Genomic DNA, 19,714 nt, shown 5'->3' on the forward strand with positions numbered 1-19,714 from the left:
GAGCTCTTCTATCACGATCTTCTTTTTAGGATATAACGGGGAAACAAATCGGAGATAATAGTTTTTCACATCTTTATTGGTGCAACTAACTACACAGCAACTCTTCGGCATAGCTTTATTATTTAAACCGGTTAGTTTAAAACAGCAGTTTGGAAAAAAAAAAAAAAAAAGTCGGAAAACTTCAACTTCGTCTGACTTGATGACACCGGTGGCTGCAGGGAGGAGTATATATATATATATATATATAAAAGCTGCCATCAACCATGGGTACATTTATTACATGACATTAAAACCTCGCAGGAAAGAGACGGCTGCAATTGTTCTCTTCCGGATGCAATGGCGGAGAACCTCCTCTGTGACGACACTCCTCTGTCCTGATAGGTTGAAAGTTTCACGCGACACGTGACGTTTGTTTCTCGTCTAAAACCTACAGAGCAGGTATCGCCAGTGGTTATCTTTTGTAGCTCAGGTTTTACATCTGGACACAGACACACTGTAGTTTTACATCTGGACACAGAAAAACTGTAGTTTTACATCCAGCAAAAACAAAAACAAAAAGCTGTAAAAAGAGGTTGTTTCTATTAACCACACTTAGATTTAATTTTAAAGTACAACACTTGTGTAAACTGTGTCTGGCCTGTAAATCTGTCAGTATCAGCTCATCAGTCGGAAACTTTTACACTTGTGAGCTTAAAATACAAACCATGAAGCAGCTGTACAGGTCCTGCTGTCTGATTGGCCAATTCTATCCTGCTCTCTGATTGGTTTACTCTATCATGCTTCCCCATTGGTCTATACTTTCCTGCTGTCTGATTGGTCTATTATAAACCATTGGTTCGAGAGCAGCGTGAGGTCCTTACAACAGAAACTTACTGTGCCAATAGCTCACCCAACCTGTCTGTATTGTATTTTAAGCGCATAAGTGTAACCCTCAATATCTCAGACCGATGAGCTGACATTATTATATCCGGTAGTTTTATTTTGAAAAATAACCAACCGGATATGTTGCTACTCGTCGTCATAACGTTGGTCAAGATGGCGTCTCAGCAGCAGCCCGGTGGGCCGATGTCTCAGCCAGGATTACAGCAGACTGCTTCACTGCAACAGCAGCAACTGAGTCAACAGCAAGACTTTGATCCAGTCCATAGATTCAAGATGCTTATTCCGCAGCTAAAGGAGAGTTTGCAGGTAACCGCGCCGCATCGAAAACGACTGACCGAGCGGTCGCAATGGCTGAAGTTGGTTTGCTGCCGCGGCGTGGCAAATCAATTTAAGAGCTCCAGCAATGTGTTTTAAACGTATTATTTTTTTTGTCTTTCATCTGTAGAATTTAATGAAGATTGCCTCCCTGAATTTAGCCCATAACACGACAATTGACAACGGCATGTAAGTAGCCCGTTTGAGGGTCTTTGCCGCAATGATCCTGAACATAACATGACTCTTTCTGTCGATAAGCTTTCTCATTTTTTTATTTTTTTTATTTTTTAACGTGTTCTCTTTTCGGTTTAGCAAAAGCAGCGATGCCTCTGTTCAACGCTTTGACAAAAGTCTAGAGGAGTTTTATGCCCTGTGCGATCAACTGGAGCTGTGCTTGGTAAGACTCAACACAAACCTGTCATGTACAAAAGGACTTCCTGTGCCATATTTACTATTTTATTAATTTCAATAATAATATTTACTTCCTTTTGAATTATTAAAACCGTACTTCCTAAAAGCTTAAGATAAATTTACAAATAGCTTTTTTTTTTTAGAGAGAGGAGGAATTTCCTAATTTAAGGAACTGCCAATATTGACTGATTATTTAGTTGATAATTGATTAGCTGTTTGTTCTTAAAAATGTCAGAAAATGGTAAAAAAAGAAAGAAAAGAAGAATGTCGGGCAGTGTTTCCCAAAGCCTAAGGTGCAACCTAAAATGTCTTGTTTTGTCCTGACCAACAACCCACAACCAAAAGATATTACATTTATGACCATGGAGGACCAAAGGAACCAGATAATATTCACATTTAAGAAGCAGGAATTGGAGAATTTGGGTCCTTTTCATTTCTAAATGATTTGAAATAATTAATTGATCAATCAGAATAGTTGGTGATCAAGTTCTGCCCATTAACTAATCTATAATTGACTAATCGTTGCAGCTATTCCCAACAGATCAATAGGGCCATCTATACAGATCATTGACAAATGCGTTGTTGTAAAGCGCATGACAAGACAACACTGTGACAAGCGCATCATCAGGCTAAAAATGAGTGACGTAGTTCTTTAAGGAATATGATTAAGGCTTAAATGTTCTCCTTCACAAAAACATTTTTGTCAGTTAAACCTGAGGATGAAGCCCACATACTGCGCCTATATTTGAAATGGACTGCACAAGCTCACTATTTTCTCCTCTCCATGCAGCGGCTGGCGTACGAGTGCCTCTCGCAGAGCATCGACAGCGCCAAACATTCACCCAACCTCGTCCCCACAGCCACCAAGCCAGACACAGTGCAGACAGAGTCCATGTCTTATGCCCAGTACCTCGGCATGATCAAGTCTCAGATCTCCTGCGCCAAAGACATCCACAATGCTCTGCTGGAGTGTTCGAAGAAGATCGCAGGAAAGGGGCAGCCTCAGGGAATCATGTAGACCCGGGCCGACCACTCTGACTCGGTATACGCTGACTTGCGTGAAAGATGATGGATTTCATATTTAGGCCTGTCCCATATTCACACCTCAGTTTTGCGCAACACGGACAAAAGTGCTGTTTCATTTCATAAGATCCTGTATATTTTATTTTATTTTTTATCAAAGTTGTGTTTCTTGGAAACACAGTGTAAATAATTGGACAAAAAGTAGTTCTCTACGATGACCAGCAGGTGGTGGCAGAGTTGCAGCTGAAGTCTTTTGTAGCATATTTGTATTGACTATTAAAACCTTTCTACTGATGTGGATGTTTTCAGGATCATTGAAGGAGCACAAAGGAAAAAACTGTCTATGACTTAACTTAACTATAACTGATGATATAAATAGCAGGATTCACAAAAGGAGAAAAAAACAATCCATTGTGCGTGCAGATACCAAAGTGACAGTTATATGGTAAGATTGTAAAAGTAAATCTGTAGCCGAGTTTTCTCTAAGAAAAAGGTTAAACTTGTGCAGGTGAATGATTTAAATATCTCTATTATTGCATTTGTCCTCAAAAAGAGTTAGACGGTTTAACATGACATAGGGGAAGAAAAGTCCAAATTACTATTAGAATAAAGTGTATTTTCATTAAAAAATGGTTACATGTTGAGAAATAGCTCAGCTGTCTGTCCTCAGAGGACTCTGTAAAAGTATCCTGTTGAACTCCGGTTGAAGCAGTGGCGTTAATATCGTGGGGCAACAGAGAAGTAGCTCGATAACACCCTTCAGCGTTTAAGAAGACTTTTCTTGTCCTTTGTAAGTTCCAGTCAGATCTTACATAAACAAGAAAACAACACAAATCAAACTTTGGCCCTTGCACGGTGGCTGAATGGAGACTTGTTGGTCAGATGTTGTTCCGTTTCTTCCTCTGGGATTAATGAAGTCTGATATACAAGCATGTGAGAGGGGAGCACGGCAGGGTTGCAGCTGTGTAACATCTCAGACCAATCTGAGCTACTGACAAGTGCTTAGATCCAAAAATACTACCCTGGTTCATGACCAGGCCCAAGAGGTTCATCACAATACAGGCTCACTCTCTCAAACATCCTGCAGGGCTACACTAACATACAGTGAACGTTTTTCATAACAGTTATTCAGCATTTCTAAATTGAGACTTACTTCTTCTAACTCATAGGTCAACGTGGTTTGGCAGTTATAAAAATTTTTTTTTAAAAAAACAACCAGGATAATCTTCACATTTTTATTTTCAGACAATAGCCTGTGTTGACACAGACTACTTTTAAAGCTTGTCAAAATATACAAGAGTAAATCTCAAAGTATTGAGAATAATCCAAAAGCTGTGAAGAGCTCATCAGATGAAAAACAAGAGAAACCAAAGTAACAATATAAAAAGGGAGGGGTAAGAGTTTTTACAAAGATTACAGCAGATAAAATACATATATCTAGAACATCCAGTACTAGATAATATAGTTACAGACAATGTAGATATTATCTAAGTGCATTAGTGGACTTGACATGAATCTGTAATTCACCATAGAAGATCCTATTAAAGTTAGATTTAGTTGGTTTTGCATGTTCTGCTACAAGTCACCAATTTTACATTACTGTCAGCCATTCTGAAAAGCACAATAGATATTCTTTTTTTTTTTTTTAAATAGATGTTTCTTTGTCACCAGGTTCAATAAATGCCACAAGGGCATAACAAATTTACTTACTGATATTGTTTTCGTGCTTCCCTAAAAACTGCAACATTGAACTGTGCCATTATTGAGGCTGCTGTGTGTTAAGCAGCCATTTTCAGAAAGTTTCATCCTGCTCCTGTTCAAACTACAACATGTTTCAGAAAATGGGCAGCGGTAATGTAAAATAAGTGGGCTGAAATATGTAAAACCACAGGTAAAGTCTAACTCTTTTGGAATCCAGGTCAGTGTCTTCTGTGTGTGTTTGTGTTTGTGTTTGTGGGTGGGAGTGTGGGGTGTGAGGGGAGTGGGGGCTGGAGGGGCGTAGGCACCAGGGTGTACTGTGTGATGCTTGAAAGACTTAAATGATCACACAGACTGACAGATGTTTTTACTGCTTTCTCGAGTTTGATCCTTCGGTTATACGTTTATCTTCAGCCTTGCTCTTTTGTCGGTCTCTGTGAAAAACACAAAACAAAGACAGAAACGATCACTTGATCATCTCATATCATACTGTATGTGCCCGGCCATCTGCGCCCTCCCCTTGTTTGTCATTGGATCCTGATCTGCAGATTCTGGCCTGTCTTCAGCACTACACGTGGTCTGAGTACTGACCTGGTGGCCGGCTCAGGACCGCAGAGGGCTGCGTGGTGAACAGGACAGGGCCGAGGTTCCTTCAGGTGAGACATGGGGCCGGACGGCTGAAATTTAGACACCTCTTGCTGCCACTCATCGTCAAAAGACTTCGCTTCACCTGAGGATGAAGGATTATGGTCATGTTAGGTGGGCTGACGGCCTAGAAAGACTTGGACTGTGGCACCTAAAGCGGGATGATATTGTGTTCAACTGGTTGGTCTGCGTAACAAGTCCAAGCAACTCGTCAAACTATGGCCACACAATATCCCAGTATGTACTGTTTTTCTATCATTGTAATGGTGTATTGGTAATAAAAATGATCTCTGAAAAAGCTCACGCATGTAGTTACATAGTGCAACAAATTTGGCTGGACCCTTTACACTTATGGACCTGCAATGCGTAGCAACTCAATGACTGACTATCATGAAACAGAAAGCTTGAACATACATTCATCCATATTTTGAAAGTCCTGGGTGAACTCCTTCGCCCCCGTTTTCTTGTTGAATTTCTTCTCCATAACGTGTCCCCGGTCCTGGATGTGGTGACCGATCGTCATCTTCTTCAGACCACTCTCAGAGTCGTCAACTGCTTGCCGGGTCTCCATGATCTGGAAAACAAACAAACAAACAAAACAAAACAAAAAACGATCAAACCTATCAGACACATACGGCCCATGGGGAAAAAAAAAGAAGCATTGCTTCCAATGAACATGTTTATATAAGGATTTATTGTTGCCAATATTATATTGTTTCTCTACGCTGTTCTTTTCTCTCTCTGCTCTCCTCTCATGCTAACCGGTCGAGGCATATGGTCGCCGACCTCTGGGTCTGGTTCTGTCTGTTCTGGTTCCTGTTGGAAGTGAAGCTTTTCCTCCTTAATGCCAAGAAATTGTTGGGTGTCTCTCTCTAATAGGAGCTCGACCTTCACTGTGTGAAGTGTCCTGAGATTACTTATGTTGTGATTAAGAGCTGTATAAATAAAATTTAATTTAATTGAGTTGAACCTAAGAGTGCTCATTCCAGGGCCCCTACGGGACCTATCGTAATGGAGACACATTTACTTTTCAGATCTCGCAACACTAAACTGTGTTTGATTGTGCTCTGATTCAATATGGTAATACATCCACTTACACCTCCGGGGGCACGACGGGTCGATGAGGTCGCCTGGTAGACCTTGGGAGGCTCATTTCCAACTTTTGAATATGTCATTACTGATGAGGAGCTGAATGAGTGTCTGTCTGAGTCTGTGGATACGTTCTCCTGATAACACACACACACACGCACGCAAAAGGAAAAAAACCACAGTGTTAAGCATTTTGTATTCTGAGCAAACCGCCAAGTGAGAGAACAGAAAATCAGCACTTGAGTACACTCACATAGTTTCCGGTCATGTCCTCCATCCCGTTTCTCATGTTGGCCATCATGTTGTCGAACATGCCAAAAGGATTCGTCATGATGTCCTGCGCAAACACAAAAGGAAAATATCAGTGAAAGCCCAAAGAGCTGAACGGCTGGGCTCGTATGCCACCTGGTCAGCAGGCATTATCAGCTCATGACCAGCTCCATCATGTGCACAAACACACATGCACAAAGTACCGTGTGCTAAATGCGTCTTACATGTGCGCCGTCTGGGACATTGTAACTAGGACATTCACATTTTCTCACTTCACCATATGTTACCCAGTGACATTCACAACAAAGCTACAAAGCAAGTGTAGCGTAGGATTCATGCCTTTAGTTAATGTTTTTTAATTTTTTTTTTTTTATTGCAGAGGGATTTCAAAGGTGGTCAACTTGCTCTCATCCTGTGCTGCTTTTATCAAAATGTGACCGTGTATCTGCTGATGGTCATGTTTTTTAGATCGATAAAACAAAACAATATATATATATAAATGAGGTATAGCAATCGTGTCCGTCTGTGTCTCTGTGTGTGTGTGTGTGTGTGTGTGTGTGTAGTTTTTTAATGGAGTGTAAAGACAGGCCCTGCCTTCAGGTAGGTGTGAGCTGAAATCAAAACACAATATATCCGAAATTCTGAAAAATACTTTGTTAAACAGAAGTCATTTCTTATTATTAGGCTGATTGATTACTACTGTACACCGGCTATTGTTTGCTTCAACTGGATCCCTTATTGTTGCCTCCGCTGACTTAAAAATACTGCATTGTCAAAAACACCTGCTTTAGTTGACTTCGTGTTGGATGCTGTGTTTGGGTGTTCTCTTTTCTAAATGACTGACTACATAATCAATCCATTTTTTTTTTTTAGCAAGTAGAAAGAACTTCACTTTCCTCATCCTTTATCTTGGTGGCACACAAACTGTTAGATGATTTGAAGATTGCAGCTTAGCATCCGTTGTTATAATTTGATGGTTAAGCCTGACTGTAACTCAAATTCTTGGCAATATGATGATGAGAAATAACATATCGTCGTGGAGTGGCGTGACGGGGAAAACTTGCAGTGAGTGCGGAGGACACATTGTGACAGTTTCAGGTCAATAAGTAGTGGACAGAATCAGTGACAGATTTGGAGCATGCTCTTGGCCACTTTGGGTCAAAGGGAAAGTGTAAGTGAACAGCAGAGGACTCCACTGACCGTGCCGAAGGGCAGCAAGGACCGACTCATATCCTGAGGAGATTCAAACAACATCAGTATTAACAACATAGCATTTGGTACCTGCATCTTGAATATTTGTATGTTACGTACACATTTTAATGCTTTATTTGAGTCCACTCATTATATTAACAATGTCTCTACTAATTTACATGCTGGAGGGCTTAAATATTCTTCGATACTCAAGGGTAGAGAAAACACCACCTGTGTCACACAACCAGACCAGCTGTTACAGCTCAGGTCGAACAAAATGTAAACCACTGTTAGTGTGTGTGCACGCCAAGTATCGGTATCACTCATCTACATTCAGTCGCAGCTCACTGATATTTATACACACACAAATCATGTGGACTTTTTTTTTTGCATGTTTGTTGAAGTTGTTGCCAGTAAGCTGTTAGGTTGTCTTACATTGGTAACTAAGCCCTTGACACAGCCACACACAGCTCTGCACCTGGCCTTCAGCGCAGCCGTTCAAGGCCATGAACCATCTGGAAGTGCAAGGAGTGAGGAGCCAGTGAGGAGGGAGCAGCCCTCAGCCAGACTCTGTGTTCCCTGGGCCAAGACCACAGGTGTTTGTGACCTTGTGGCCCTGGATAAGCATCTCAACGGCCATCACTATGTGAGCCAGCGCATTTCCCTGCGTGAGCCAGCGCATTTATCTGGGGGTGTGATGTGCAGGGGTATTGTGCGTAATCAGTTGGGTGTTGAATGACTTGTGTTCCAAGTGTAATTGGGTCGCATTGCCAGAGATCAGAGTGGGTTTAACACTGAAAACTGAGCTTCATTCTAGGAAGGCTACAGTGGTCAGGGTGGACCAGTCAGGACGGGGATCTAACAGGGGTCGGAGAGTCCAAGGCTGCTCTCTCAGCTCTTTTCAAAGGTCAAGCTGATGTAAAACGCTCCTGACCCGTATCTATGAAGCCTCACAGCCAATTTTATCCCACAGTGGCATCTATGAACTAATAAATGCCAGTTACATATCTGCCTGCATTATATTTAGACTAGGGTTGAGCAGAGGAGAGATTGAGGGCACAAACTAAGGAACGTACACCCAGAGGTCTACACATTACACATTATTTTAGACTGTCTGGACTAGAGCAGATTGACTTTCTATTTTCTGTCTCTCTCAAACTGATACTGAATCTGTCATTGTGCCCTCTGAGGCAGGCTGCTCCTGCTCCTGCGGGAGCTACAAGTTACATCAAAGAGCACATGTGCTGTTGATATAATTCATACTTACACAGCAACGAGAAGAAACGGTGTATCGCCAGGAAGTTACAGGGCTTTAGAGAGACCACAGAGATAGTAAGGAGGCACTGAATCTGATAACGGTGACTATGATGTTTTTAAAACTACTTAATTTATGTTTGCAGTGTGCCAGAGCACAAGGAAAACTGACATAAAGGGAATAGAAATACACCAAAGGCGATATCTGCTCTACCTATGCGAGTCACCACCTTAAAAGCACCACAGAACCACAGAATGAAAGCGTGCCCATGTAACTAAGAGAGATGCTTGACTGTCATTCAACAGTGCTTTTGCAAACAAGTGCCCAGATGAATGATTGCTTTGAAAGGAGATATGAACCTGGTAGTGGATATTGGCAAGAGACAGAGAAATGCGGGTGCTCATATCAGCCTTGGACGGTAAGACGGGGCTTATTTCCCCGCTGGGAATCTAATGCTTAGTAAGCTAATACAAGAAGTACAAGCTTCCAGCATTATTTGGCCAAAGTGTGTATGCATTTCTGCGTGTGCGTGCATGCCAGTGCATCTATGCCATTTTGTAAGATGCGACTGAGCGTCACTGTGCCTGCGACCGTGTTTTAATGCTGTATGCGTGTGTTTTTGTGCGTGTTTTTGTGTGCACATTTGTGCGCGTGATATTGGAGAAGAGTTTGAGAGAGAGCTGTCTGTCATCTAGCAGCCACTGCACCGGTCTTGCCAAGGCACGTCCTGCGAAACAGATGGACGAAAAGAGCAACAATGAGACAACAGAGCGTCCGTGACATCTGAACAGACGTGCCTTCACGGAGCCAACGACAGCTTTAGCTTTTTGACCACTGCTGGGCAGCACTTCTCCTCATCCTCAGATACATTAGTGTGTGAGATTAGGGAACAGAGCTTCGTGGAACCCTAATTCAGATTCGACTCCATGTATCTTACATACGAGACAGATTCTGTTTATTGGTCGTGGCTGCGAACGGAGCAATAAGGGTCTGGAGGCTTTACTGTAGAAATCATTTCTCTCTCAAACTGCAAAGATCTAATGTCTTTGTCCGTGTCTGAATCAAGAAAAACAATTATGGGTCCTTTCACAAGGCCTTTCTCCATTTCACAGAGAAACCTCATGAATTGATATTCTTCTATTGCTGCAATATGTAATCCATCAGAACTGCACTGTGCTGCAAGAGCTACACCTGACCCACTCTCTCGTAAACCCCTCATAACATCATGTTGTACCTCAAAAGATTCTGCCAGTGGACTGACACAGTGTATATTCACACACAGGTAAACAATATCTTGTCAACAAGAGATGGACAAGTCAAACAAAGTTTGAAAAATCTGCTCATACAGAAATATCCTCCTAATATTAGAACAAATAATTTGCTTGGATGGACATTTTGCAGTGTAGTTCCATTTCACCCACTGTCACTGAGGTCATTAGTCAAGTACTCAGAGGCCCGCCTCAGCTGGCACTAGCTAGTTAATGGCATGACGCTAATAAAGAGAAAGCAGGCTGCTGACGATTGAGGATCGGCTTCTAATGAAAGTCATTATCAAGGATAAATATACAGGCTCTCATGAGGTAGCGGGATTAAAGCAGGTGACAGGGACTAAATTTGACTTAGCAGGGATAACCAGGCAGTGGAGGGGGAGATTTGGGAAAGGTTAACGGGTGCAGTGTAGCAGGTCAATACCCCCCCCCCCCATCTTTTGTTGAATTTCAGAGGAAATTATGATATCCGTCTTGGTCACTTTTGTTTTTGGTATTTACAAATTAGAAATTTTGTCAGGAAGCCTATGCCTCACCTCGCTACAATGCTCAAAGAACACACCTATCTATGACCTTATGACTAGAGTCCCTACCTTCAATCATTTAATCTCACAGTGTGTTGATCTGGTTTCTGTAGCAGCCCCCACTGTTCTCATTAAAGAGGGATGGTTTTAGGAGGCTGGTGAGGAGCTTTCAGATGAGTTATGACCGAAAGGTTTTGGTGGGATCAAAGCATGCTCCGTCAGTGCTGGACTTCATCTTATTGAGTTTAAAGTCATTCAGCTCCACTTTTCCAAGACCAAACTGAACAGAATATTTTCAAACTCTGCTACCTGTGATAAGTGTGAGTCAAGTGACGGGACTTTAATTCATCTTTTCAGCGCAAGAGTTTCTGGGGTGACATTATTCATTTATATTTCCGACATTTCAGTCATCTTATGGACAGACATGGTTATGTGTATTTTCTTTGGAAGCTGGCAGTTTGTAATGTTTTGTTCTGTTCGGTTACATTTAGCCGTTTCTGTTGTATTAAAAAGGATTTTTTTTTTATTTTGACCAATTGCCATCAAAATGTTCCAGAGCAACCAACTGGTCCGGTACACCTTGACCACCTATTGCAAGGCCACAGCTTTAGTCTTAGCCCGAAATAAAATATATTTGAAGACTAATTATATAAAGTTAACACAACAACTAGGCCAATTAGAATAATATCAAAATAAACTCAAGATATATTAAAACCTTTAGAAGACCTGTGAGAACACAATTCTCGCGGGTCTTATTGCTGTGAACGTTCAAGAAGTGTGTGCAGTGTATTTTCAAGAAAGTAGTGTGTTAGTGGAACAATGCACTATAAATAGGGCTCGTCGGGGCCAGATATAACCGTCCAGAGAGGCCAAAGGGGTTGCCCTACCACAAAACCAGACACTCACATGACCCCATACCTCAGTGAGTGGCACTCCAGTTATGCTGCCGGTGGCCAGCTCCCACTACACTTTAGTAAACTTCGCACCTCCTCCAAACACTAATCTGATTATAAGACCACAAGAGGGGCAAAAACAAACTGTATGAGTGAAGAAGGGGCTTCATCCTTTGTCCCTCACTGACCCAAAGGACAGCCTGGTGTCTGTGCACACGTATAGACACCATAATGCCCAGAGGAGAGCTCCGTCGCCTGCTCGCTGAGTTCACAAGTGGACAAACCTCACAAAAGAGTAAAAGGGGTGCCTTTCAAATTGCATGTCCTCACCCTGTGTTCGTTTCTCAGAGCGCGGGATGAACCTGGATGTTCCACCGTGTCATGATCACGGTTTCTGCCATCCATTACACTTGGCATTACGGGCCCGCCGAACGGCTCAGAGAGGCTACGCATCATGTGGCGCATATGCTCCCTATGAGCACGAAATGGATCCCTGTGGGAGAGGAAGAAGTGAAGACAAAGTGAGTCTCAGCATTCACATTCTGCATGATGAAGATGACGACTGCAAACCCATGACAAAACTGCTTTTGTAGGTGTTTTTCTGGGCACTATATTTGAGAATGAATGATTTCTATCTCAGCTTGAAGCTAATTAAAGATTTTTTTTTTTTTTTTCCCTGAACACAACACACTGAAATAAGAAGCACCCCTAAAATAATTTCAGCCACCCTTAGTGACTGTTGCACAGTCAGTGTAGAGTTATTTAAAATTGACCAATAATAATTCCTTTCTCTGAGTTGTACTGGAAGTTTTTTTTTTTTTTTATTTCCTTCCTAAAATGGTACAAACCTGGAGCTAAAGAACTTTAAGTGGGACTGACGCATCATAATGCTCTACTTGATGAAGTAAACTTTTATTTAACTTTGAAACTTACTTATAAAATGCAGCAAAAAAAAAACAAAAAACAAAACAGCATCTGTCTTTACAGCAGCTGTTGCTAGGTAACAGTTTAATGTGATTCTACAGATGGAGTGGAAACATTTAAAAAAAAAATAATAATAATAACTTTGTTGTTGTGATATCAACACAAATCCAATTTCCCCATCTCAGGATAACAAACCAAACATTTTCAACATGTTGGGCTCAACCTTACATTTCTATTGACAAATTAAATGATATGCAACCCTGTCACTCAACTAACAGGCTTGTGGCCTAAAATCTGCTGTGGGTGTGGGGGGTTGGAAGCAGGAGATGCATGAGAATTTTGAAAAAATACATTTCTTCTGTAGGTTGCAGTGAAAAGAGATGAAATAATATTTTAATATTTCTAACGATCATTTTAGTAAAAGGTTGCATCATTAAGGTTCACAACGGCAGGTAACAGCTGAAAGTTGTGCGAAAATAGAAACATGGAAGAAGAGGACCCTCACATTTATCCTGCCCATGCTGCAAAAAGCTTACAATAATTTTATTAAAAAAAAAAAATACACGGTGCAGTTTAAAAGTTAATGGAAGTGTTGTAGCTACCGTGCTCAGTGCACAGTGGCGGTATTATGAAAACAGTGAACATGCTGTACATCTGGCTTTGGAAGTTGTTTTTATTATAATAACTAATGTGCAACCAATCTAACTAACCGAACAGTTAAATAAATTAGGCCAATTCTTAAAAAAAAATTTTTTTAAAAAGAAGAAGAAATAGTTCAAAGTGAAACAAAATCTGTCATCATATGCAGCAACTGAATTTTTTTTTAATTTAACAGTAGCCTTGCAAGATTGGCATATATCAATAACTTCTCTTCAGGTATATTTAGGAGTTTTTGTTTTGTTCACGAAGTCTATCTCGACTGGAATATACCACTTCCTTGCTTTTCCTTGTTTTTTTTAAAGTTTAGATAATTGTTGCATTATAAAAAACAAACACTATCCGCCGAAATGCAAGTCAAAACTTCGTGACTTCAGACAGTCGTAGTACATTTAACAGAACAGCTACTCACGAGAACAGCGGATCGTCATCACACTCCATCAGACTGCTGTTGAACATTTCCACGAATTTGTTTTTTAAACTGCCAACAAAAAGCAATCTTAAAAGGTTTTTTTTTTTTTTTTTTTATGGAAGAAATAATCCGTGGACGCCGCGAGAGTCTCCGGGTGCTCCGCTCAGGCTCGACGGCGTTACTATGGAGGAGGAGAGGATGTGATTCGGAACCGAGGTCGCTCTGACGCCGGCCGGCCACGTGCCGCGAATCCGGCCTGCGGATTGGCCGGTTATTCGGAGCTTTGAACGGCCTCTGTCCGCGGGCTGTGTGTTGTGGGTGGCTGCTATGGCAACGCCACTCTTGAGAAAGTTCTTGTAAAACTTCCCAGTTTTCTTAACGAGCTTGCGCGTGTCGCCGCTAAATTTGCTGCGGGCTTTGTCCGAGGTGTCCACTGCGGGAGGCCGCTGTGTGTTACACCTCCGTGCAGCTGGTTCTGCACTTCTAAACCGGCACCAGTGTCGATGACTGTTCGGGGCAGGAGGAAATTACAAGAAGGAAACTCTCTGGGATTGAGTTACTGGACCGTTTGGTTTCCTGAAGCGGTTCCTGCTTTGGTAATTGTACGGCAGTCCCAGGGATGTCTCTCGCTCCATACAAGCACTCAAGCCGAGCTCAAACGCGTGCGTTTAACTCAGTGAATCACTCGTACGTTCTTATTTATCATTTCATTACATCACAGACTATTTGGAGAGTACAGCACCATGTCCCAGCCTCAGTATAGATTTACCATCTGGCAGCTCCACAAATAGGCCTAAGTGTGGACGCTACACTTACTTGAATCCAATCTCTGCTCAAACGGGGATACAACGGATAAAACAAACATAAAATCACTGAGATATATATATATATTTAAGAGGAGAGCAAAGTTCAAGGCAGGAGAGAGTTAATCTACTTCATTCTTATGTCAGTCGCAGATGCCGAGGCTTTCCCCCCATCTCTTTGGCCAGCAGTATAAAAGGTACTGCTGCTGTCGTGCCGTATAAACGCAACAAGTGTCACATGTTTGTGTTGAAAAGAGAAATGCTGTTTCTTTTAATTTCAGGGCCCACTGACAGGTTGAGCACTATAATTCACCTGTAATAGCAGGAAGACAGTTCTCACTCCAAAAAAATAATAAAAAAAAAAAAAATCCCAAGTATCTTTATTTACTGACTTGATTACAAGTGACAACATGTATTAAATGCTACATCTCCATGGCAACAGACCACCTGATCTGACTGTAGGATTTCCCTTCATTATGAACAAAAGAACACAAAAAAGGAACAGCAGAATGTTAAATCATTGTTTTAATAAAAAATAATTAGTACATTAAGATCAAAAACTGCTCTCACAAGTCAACGAGGGGTGGGAGGAATTTAGTAGAAGGGTAAATAAGAAACATTGTGGTGTCCTAAAACAAGACAGGCATCGAGACATGATAAAAGCAAACTTGAGTGAGGGAATGAGGTGTAGACGTGGACCGAAACGCTTCTTCTGAAGTTCTTCAGGTCACAGGACTTCCCATCAGCCTCTCCTGTCGCAGCGAGAGCAGCCGGTTTAACCACAGCTCCTCGGCCTTCTCCTTGTCCATGAACAACTGCAGCACAGCGTAGAGACGAGATGTTGGCGAGCAGAAGACACAGAACAGGACAGAAACCACAGGACTGAGTAGACGTGCATATTAGATGTGCTGTACATTAAAATGGAAGCAGTGTCACTTTACAGCAGACCGAGACCGATCGTTACAATATAAATACTATGAGGATGTCAAAACACTGCACGTGGGCTATTTGGAGAAGCTATTTGGACTTTCGTAAGTTTGTGACGTCACAACCTCACACCCATGTCATGTGTTGGCTCTCGGACAAAACCTTTTACTTAGGAGACAACCTGAAAAGCTGTGATTGGCTTGGCCGTACGTCGCTCAGGAAACAGCCAGTTCTTGATGGAGCTACAGACAGAAACTTAAAGAGCAAAGATGTAAAACCATACCGAGACGGTTTTTGAAACCCCAAAAATATCTTCCTGTGGACATCGAGACTGCAAATAAAACACCAGAAAAGTGTCAAATGTGGGACTTTTAAAAGATCTGAAAACAGTGAAAAATGGCCCGAACAATGTCTTGATTATTTTATTTAGTTCGACATCAGTCCTACGAATCCCTAAAAAATAGTTGCCGCTAACGTATGGAAAAACGGCAATCCATCAAATATCTAAACATTTACCATTGCATTTTTACATCTTTGCAGGATCAAACGAGTTGGAAGTCACTTCTTCACATGTTTGTGACTTTGTCTTTGAAGCCCTTCGAAAGCAAACGTGTCACACAATCTACCTGTCTAAACAAGGGTACGCATAGACATGTAATTACAATATACACAGAATACACACAAGCTTAGACCTGGGACTCATTTGTTATAGGTGTGCATAATAAAACTAGAGACTTGACCAACACCGGTGGAAATTTGTGGGCCAACCTCAACACATTTTTTTACTTTAAAAGCTGCGGAAATAAATGAGCCACGTTTCCTTGAAAGCCGATAAGCAAAGCACAAAGTTGTTAGTACTGCTCAAATGACAAGCGTGTGATCTCCGTGCAGCTCCAAATGCACATGAGAAAAACCTCTTTTTAAACAAATAACTAGTCCCGTGGGCGTGCTGATAGAAAAGCCCGACACATGCGAGTTGAATGCAACGCAGTTCATCACCAGCAGTAACGATATTGGTTGTAAGAGGGCTATAAAACTGCTGCTGCAAGTGTCTGATGAATGAATGCATCTGTTTATTAGGAAGTAACATAATGAGTATGAGACCGAGCCAGGGCGCGGAAGCAGGGGAGAATTGGAAGATTATTTCTATATCCACTGCGTTTGTGAGAGGGTGAGAGATAAGGGTGACATGCTGGCTATGTGTACATACTGTATATGTGATGATATGTGTCTATTATTATGCAGATTGTGGAGCAACCCCGGGCGCGTCAATCCTTCATTTCTAACCGAACGCTGCTTACAGCTGCACCGCATGTTATCTGTGTGTTAGATTCAACACCAGTGAGTTCTTGTCTGTCGGCCCTGCGCTGGTGTCATGGTGCTAATGAGGCTGTGTGTGTGGGATGACAGTATCTGAGCCGGGCTAATGGGACTCATCTGTTCTAATTGGAAGCGGAGCTGGAGCTGGAGCTGGGGCCGGGGCCCGCCTGGGGCATATTGCTACCATACATCAGCCTGTCTGAGGGTGTGTGTGTGTGTGTGTGTGTGTGTGTGTGTGTGTGTGTGTGTGTGTGTGTGTGTGTGTGTGTGTGTGTGTGTGTCGGTGCATTGAGCTGGGGGGCGTTGTGTGTGTGCGTGTGTATGTGAAAGGGTTATCTGCATACGTCAGGGCATAACTTCGTTTCCCCAGTGGAGATAGATGACTGGGAAGCCCCAGGGAGCGTTATTGGAGTTTAAAGTTTTCCTTCTCGTTTTTCATGATTGGTCGGCAGTCAGAGGCGGAGGTGACGTTTGGAGGCTATAAACTGCTCCGCCGCAGTGTCCTATGTGATATGATGCACGGTGTTAGAATATGCAAGAGTGGTGTAAATAGTGGTGGTGTCAGGAGCAGCAGTTGCATTTTTTTTTTTTTTTTTTTTAAAGAAAAACTTCACAAAGTTTTTGTCCATCAATCAATAAACTCGAGTTTTCTCATAAAAATAAGAAAACCACAAGAAGCACGATCAACTCAGCGATGCCTGAGAGGTTATAATTTGGTCATTGGCTCAGAAGAGCGTGTTGAAAAGTCTGTGTTTTACAGCCGCAGTACAGATTGGGGTGATATTCAAGCAAACAGAAAATAAAGTGAGAGGATTTGCCCGGTGGGAACTTACACTGGGATGAGCCAGCGTGTCGGTGTCATTGTAGATTATGGAAATGGGAAGAGAGACGTCCGGAGAACATACCCTCTCTGACTCCAGCTTCACCTCAGCCGGCTCAGTCTGTATTCACGGAAATACACAAAACATACAAAACTGTGTCACATTCAAATTGAAATGAGAGGATACCAAAACAGAAACGGAAACATGATTAAATATAACACCTATATCAAGCGTATATGGATATTAAATACATCAGTATTAACCTAAAACTTATTTTAGAGCATCTGGTGTTAAATTATTACAGAAATTATATGTGAACACAAACATTTTTGTTTCCCATTTTCATGCTGCATAATAACTCACTTACTCACGATTTTGAGTGTGCTGCGGATGTACACCACTGTCCCTCAATGCAAAAGTAAATGGAGGAACCATTTATGGCTGCAAAATATTCTAATAAGTTGCAAAAAGCTCCTGAAACATTTAATGTCAGCATGAATTTTTTTTTTTTTTTTTTTTTCATTTTCTGTACCATAATTGCAACCACAAAAAAAAAAAAAAAAAAAGATTTAGAGAGGACTATGTTGCAGGCAGTGGGAAATCATGTCTGGAATTGGGACAGAAAAACGATTGTGGAATGCAATATGACATTTGTCCAGCAGAGGGCAGAGAAAGACTGGCCTACACAGGGCACTGATAAGCATCAGCTTGTATCCTGAATGATGCCGAACAATCACTTGATTCATCCATCTGTGTATGTAATGAGACAGTGAGAGGTATATAAATATATATATATATGTATTAATAAATATATATTTCCCCTGATGTCAGCCACCTTATATGATATGTGAGGGAGTCTCATTGTTCAAAAGAAACAACCGCAGAGTGAGAGGACTGGCTTCAAATAAACTAGAACACAACTACGCGTATGTGTATTTTTTTTTTTACTGAAGCTAAAAGTTGTAAAAATGAAAATATTCACACCGCTTTGTGTCAGGGTAGCTTTGTGGGTTGAACAGCAACATTTTGCACGTTTTGTTACAGTTAGAGCCAAAGGATTTGTTTTAAAAGACTTAAAAAAAGACCGCAGGCTCTCCGTCCCCCTCATGTTACCATCTGTAGAGTCCAAACAGATAGAAGGAAATGTGATATTTAGAATGACTCTTCCTCCGCTCCCGTGGGTATTATTTAAAGCTATAATAAGCCCCATATTTGAACGGATGGCCTGTTCTCCTTGTTGTACTTGATAAAGAGGAAATATCAAAATGAATACTTTGCCAAGTCTATTCATGTTTCAAACACTCCTAATACCAGCCCCAGAGCTAATGTTTACCCAGTTGGAAAAAATCTATTTAAAATTCATTTGGCAGGAAACAAAAAGTGAGCGAGATATGAAACACACTGACTAATAAGCGTGGTGATGTGCCAGATATCGGATAGTATAACTTGCAGTTCTTGGGAACGATATGCTGAATATACATTTCTAATGATTGCAGTTTGTAAGGAAATAAGGACTTTTTTTTTTTTTGAAGAGCTACTGTAGCAGACGTTTAAGGTTTCACTCGACTCTCCTCATTAACAGTTGATTAAAAACGATTAAGGGGCAGAACTGAGCTAGATGGATTTGAATACTAAAACGATAAATAATATAAATACTAACTTATAAGCATATATTCTGCAGTAATAACACATTGACATGCAGCACAATTAAAGGTAAATATTCTGGCACAATGTGGTTTCAGACATTTGGATAATTTAACTAACACAAACATGTTGAAGGCTCGACTGACAATGTTTGAATTTACAGAATATTTAGACATTGTTCTCAAAATATGTGACACAGCTAAGAGACTCTGGAGGACAATGGAACTAGCCAACAAAGGATAAATCATCTGGATCTCCTCAGTAATACTTGACTATTGGTGAGAAGGATACCCCAAAGATCGAGCCAAAAACATGTTTAAAAAAAAGTGCTAAAACTTGGAACTTTTATTTCGTTAAAATAGTAAATTTCTTTAAAAAAAATAAAATAAAAAATGACTCATTAAAATACTATAATACAGCAAAACTGAATCCCCTTTTTCTATTTCACAAAATATTTTCTTTAGAAACGAAATATCATATGTTTTGTGAGGGTATTTTACAACACGTCTTTAGCTCGATATATCCGTCACACCTTTATACTGAAGGCAGGGGTGGTCACGTGTTCAACTTGACGAGCGCTGTCGTCCCTCGCAGAAGACGAAGGTGTGAAGCACTAAACCGACTAGATAACTGGTAAATTATGAGGGCCTGATTTGTGAAAAAGCACATGAAACTCCGAGGGAAGGCAGAGACTACTGTGAATGTGCAATCTGTGCAGTCTGTTCGTGCCAGGGCGGACTGG

At 41.3% G+C, this 19,714-nt stretch overlaps 3 protein-coding genes across 5 annotated transcripts in view; 1 reads left to right on the forward strand and 2 right to left on the reverse strand.

Moving 5' to 3' along the window:
* The first annotated feature begins 1,014 nt into the window (after positions 1–1,014).
* med29 (mediator complex subunit 29) lies at positions 1,015–3,827 on the forward strand. Its single transcript, XM_069690573.1, has 4 exons — positions 1,015–1,188; positions 1,328–1,386; positions 1,510–1,594; positions 2,399–3,827. Exons 1-4 carry the CDS (start codon positions 1,036–1,038, stop codon positions 2,624–2,626), a joined length of 525 nt encoding a protein of 174 aa, XP_069546674.1. The 5' UTR covers positions 1,015–1,035; the 3' UTR covers positions 2,627–3,827.
* Positions 3,828–3,852: 25 nt separating this feature from the next.
* mlf1 (myeloid leukemia factor 1) lies at positions 3,853–13,893 on the reverse strand. 3 transcript variants are annotated; one of them, XM_069690544.1, is made up of 8 exons: positions 13,458–13,891; positions 11,795–11,957; positions 7,534–7,566; positions 6,317–6,400; positions 6,072–6,200; positions 5,389–5,548; positions 4,921–5,059; positions 3,853–4,763 (listed from the first exon to the last, which is right to left on the reverse strand). In XM_069690544.1, the coding sequence occupies exons 1-8, from the start codon at positions 13,502–13,504 to the stop codon at positions 4,697–4,699; spliced, it is 822 nt and encodes a 273-aa protein (XP_069546645.1). In that variant the 5' UTR covers positions 13,505–13,891; the 3' UTR covers positions 3,853–4,696. The 3 variants fall into 3 exon arrangements, with proteins under 3 accessions (XP_069546645.1, XP_069546664.1, XP_069546655.1); XM_069690563.1 differs by lacking the exon at positions 6,072–6,200 and having other exon boundaries at positions 13,458–13,893; XM_069690554.1 differs by lacking the exon at positions 7,534–7,566.
* An 874-nt stretch (positions 13,894–14,767) lies between these two features.
* The window catches only part of rsrc1 (arginine/serine-rich coiled-coil 1), a 117,584-nt gene continuing 112,637 nt past the window's right edge, over positions 14,768–19,714 (reverse strand). The window contains exons 9-10 of the mRNA XM_069690531.1: positions 17,341–17,448; positions 14,768–15,075 (exon numbers count right to left, since the gene is read on the reverse strand). Of these exons, the coding sequence (XP_069546632.1) occupies positions 14,983–15,075; positions 17,341–17,448 (201 nt within the window). The 3' untranslated portion in view covers positions 14,768–14,982. The remainder of the gene's footprint in view (positions 15,076–17,340; positions 17,449–19,714) is intronic.

The sequence above is a fragment of the Brachyistius frenatus genome, unplaced genomic scaffold (assembly GCF_029030835.1).
Source record: "Brachyistius frenatus isolate BFR_SWC_R1_liver_20210118 unplaced genomic scaffold, ASM2903083v1 Contig_1, whole genome shotgun sequence".
Classification (NCBI taxonomy): Eukaryota; Metazoa; Chordata; class Actinopteri; family Embiotocidae; genus Brachyistius; species Brachyistius frenatus.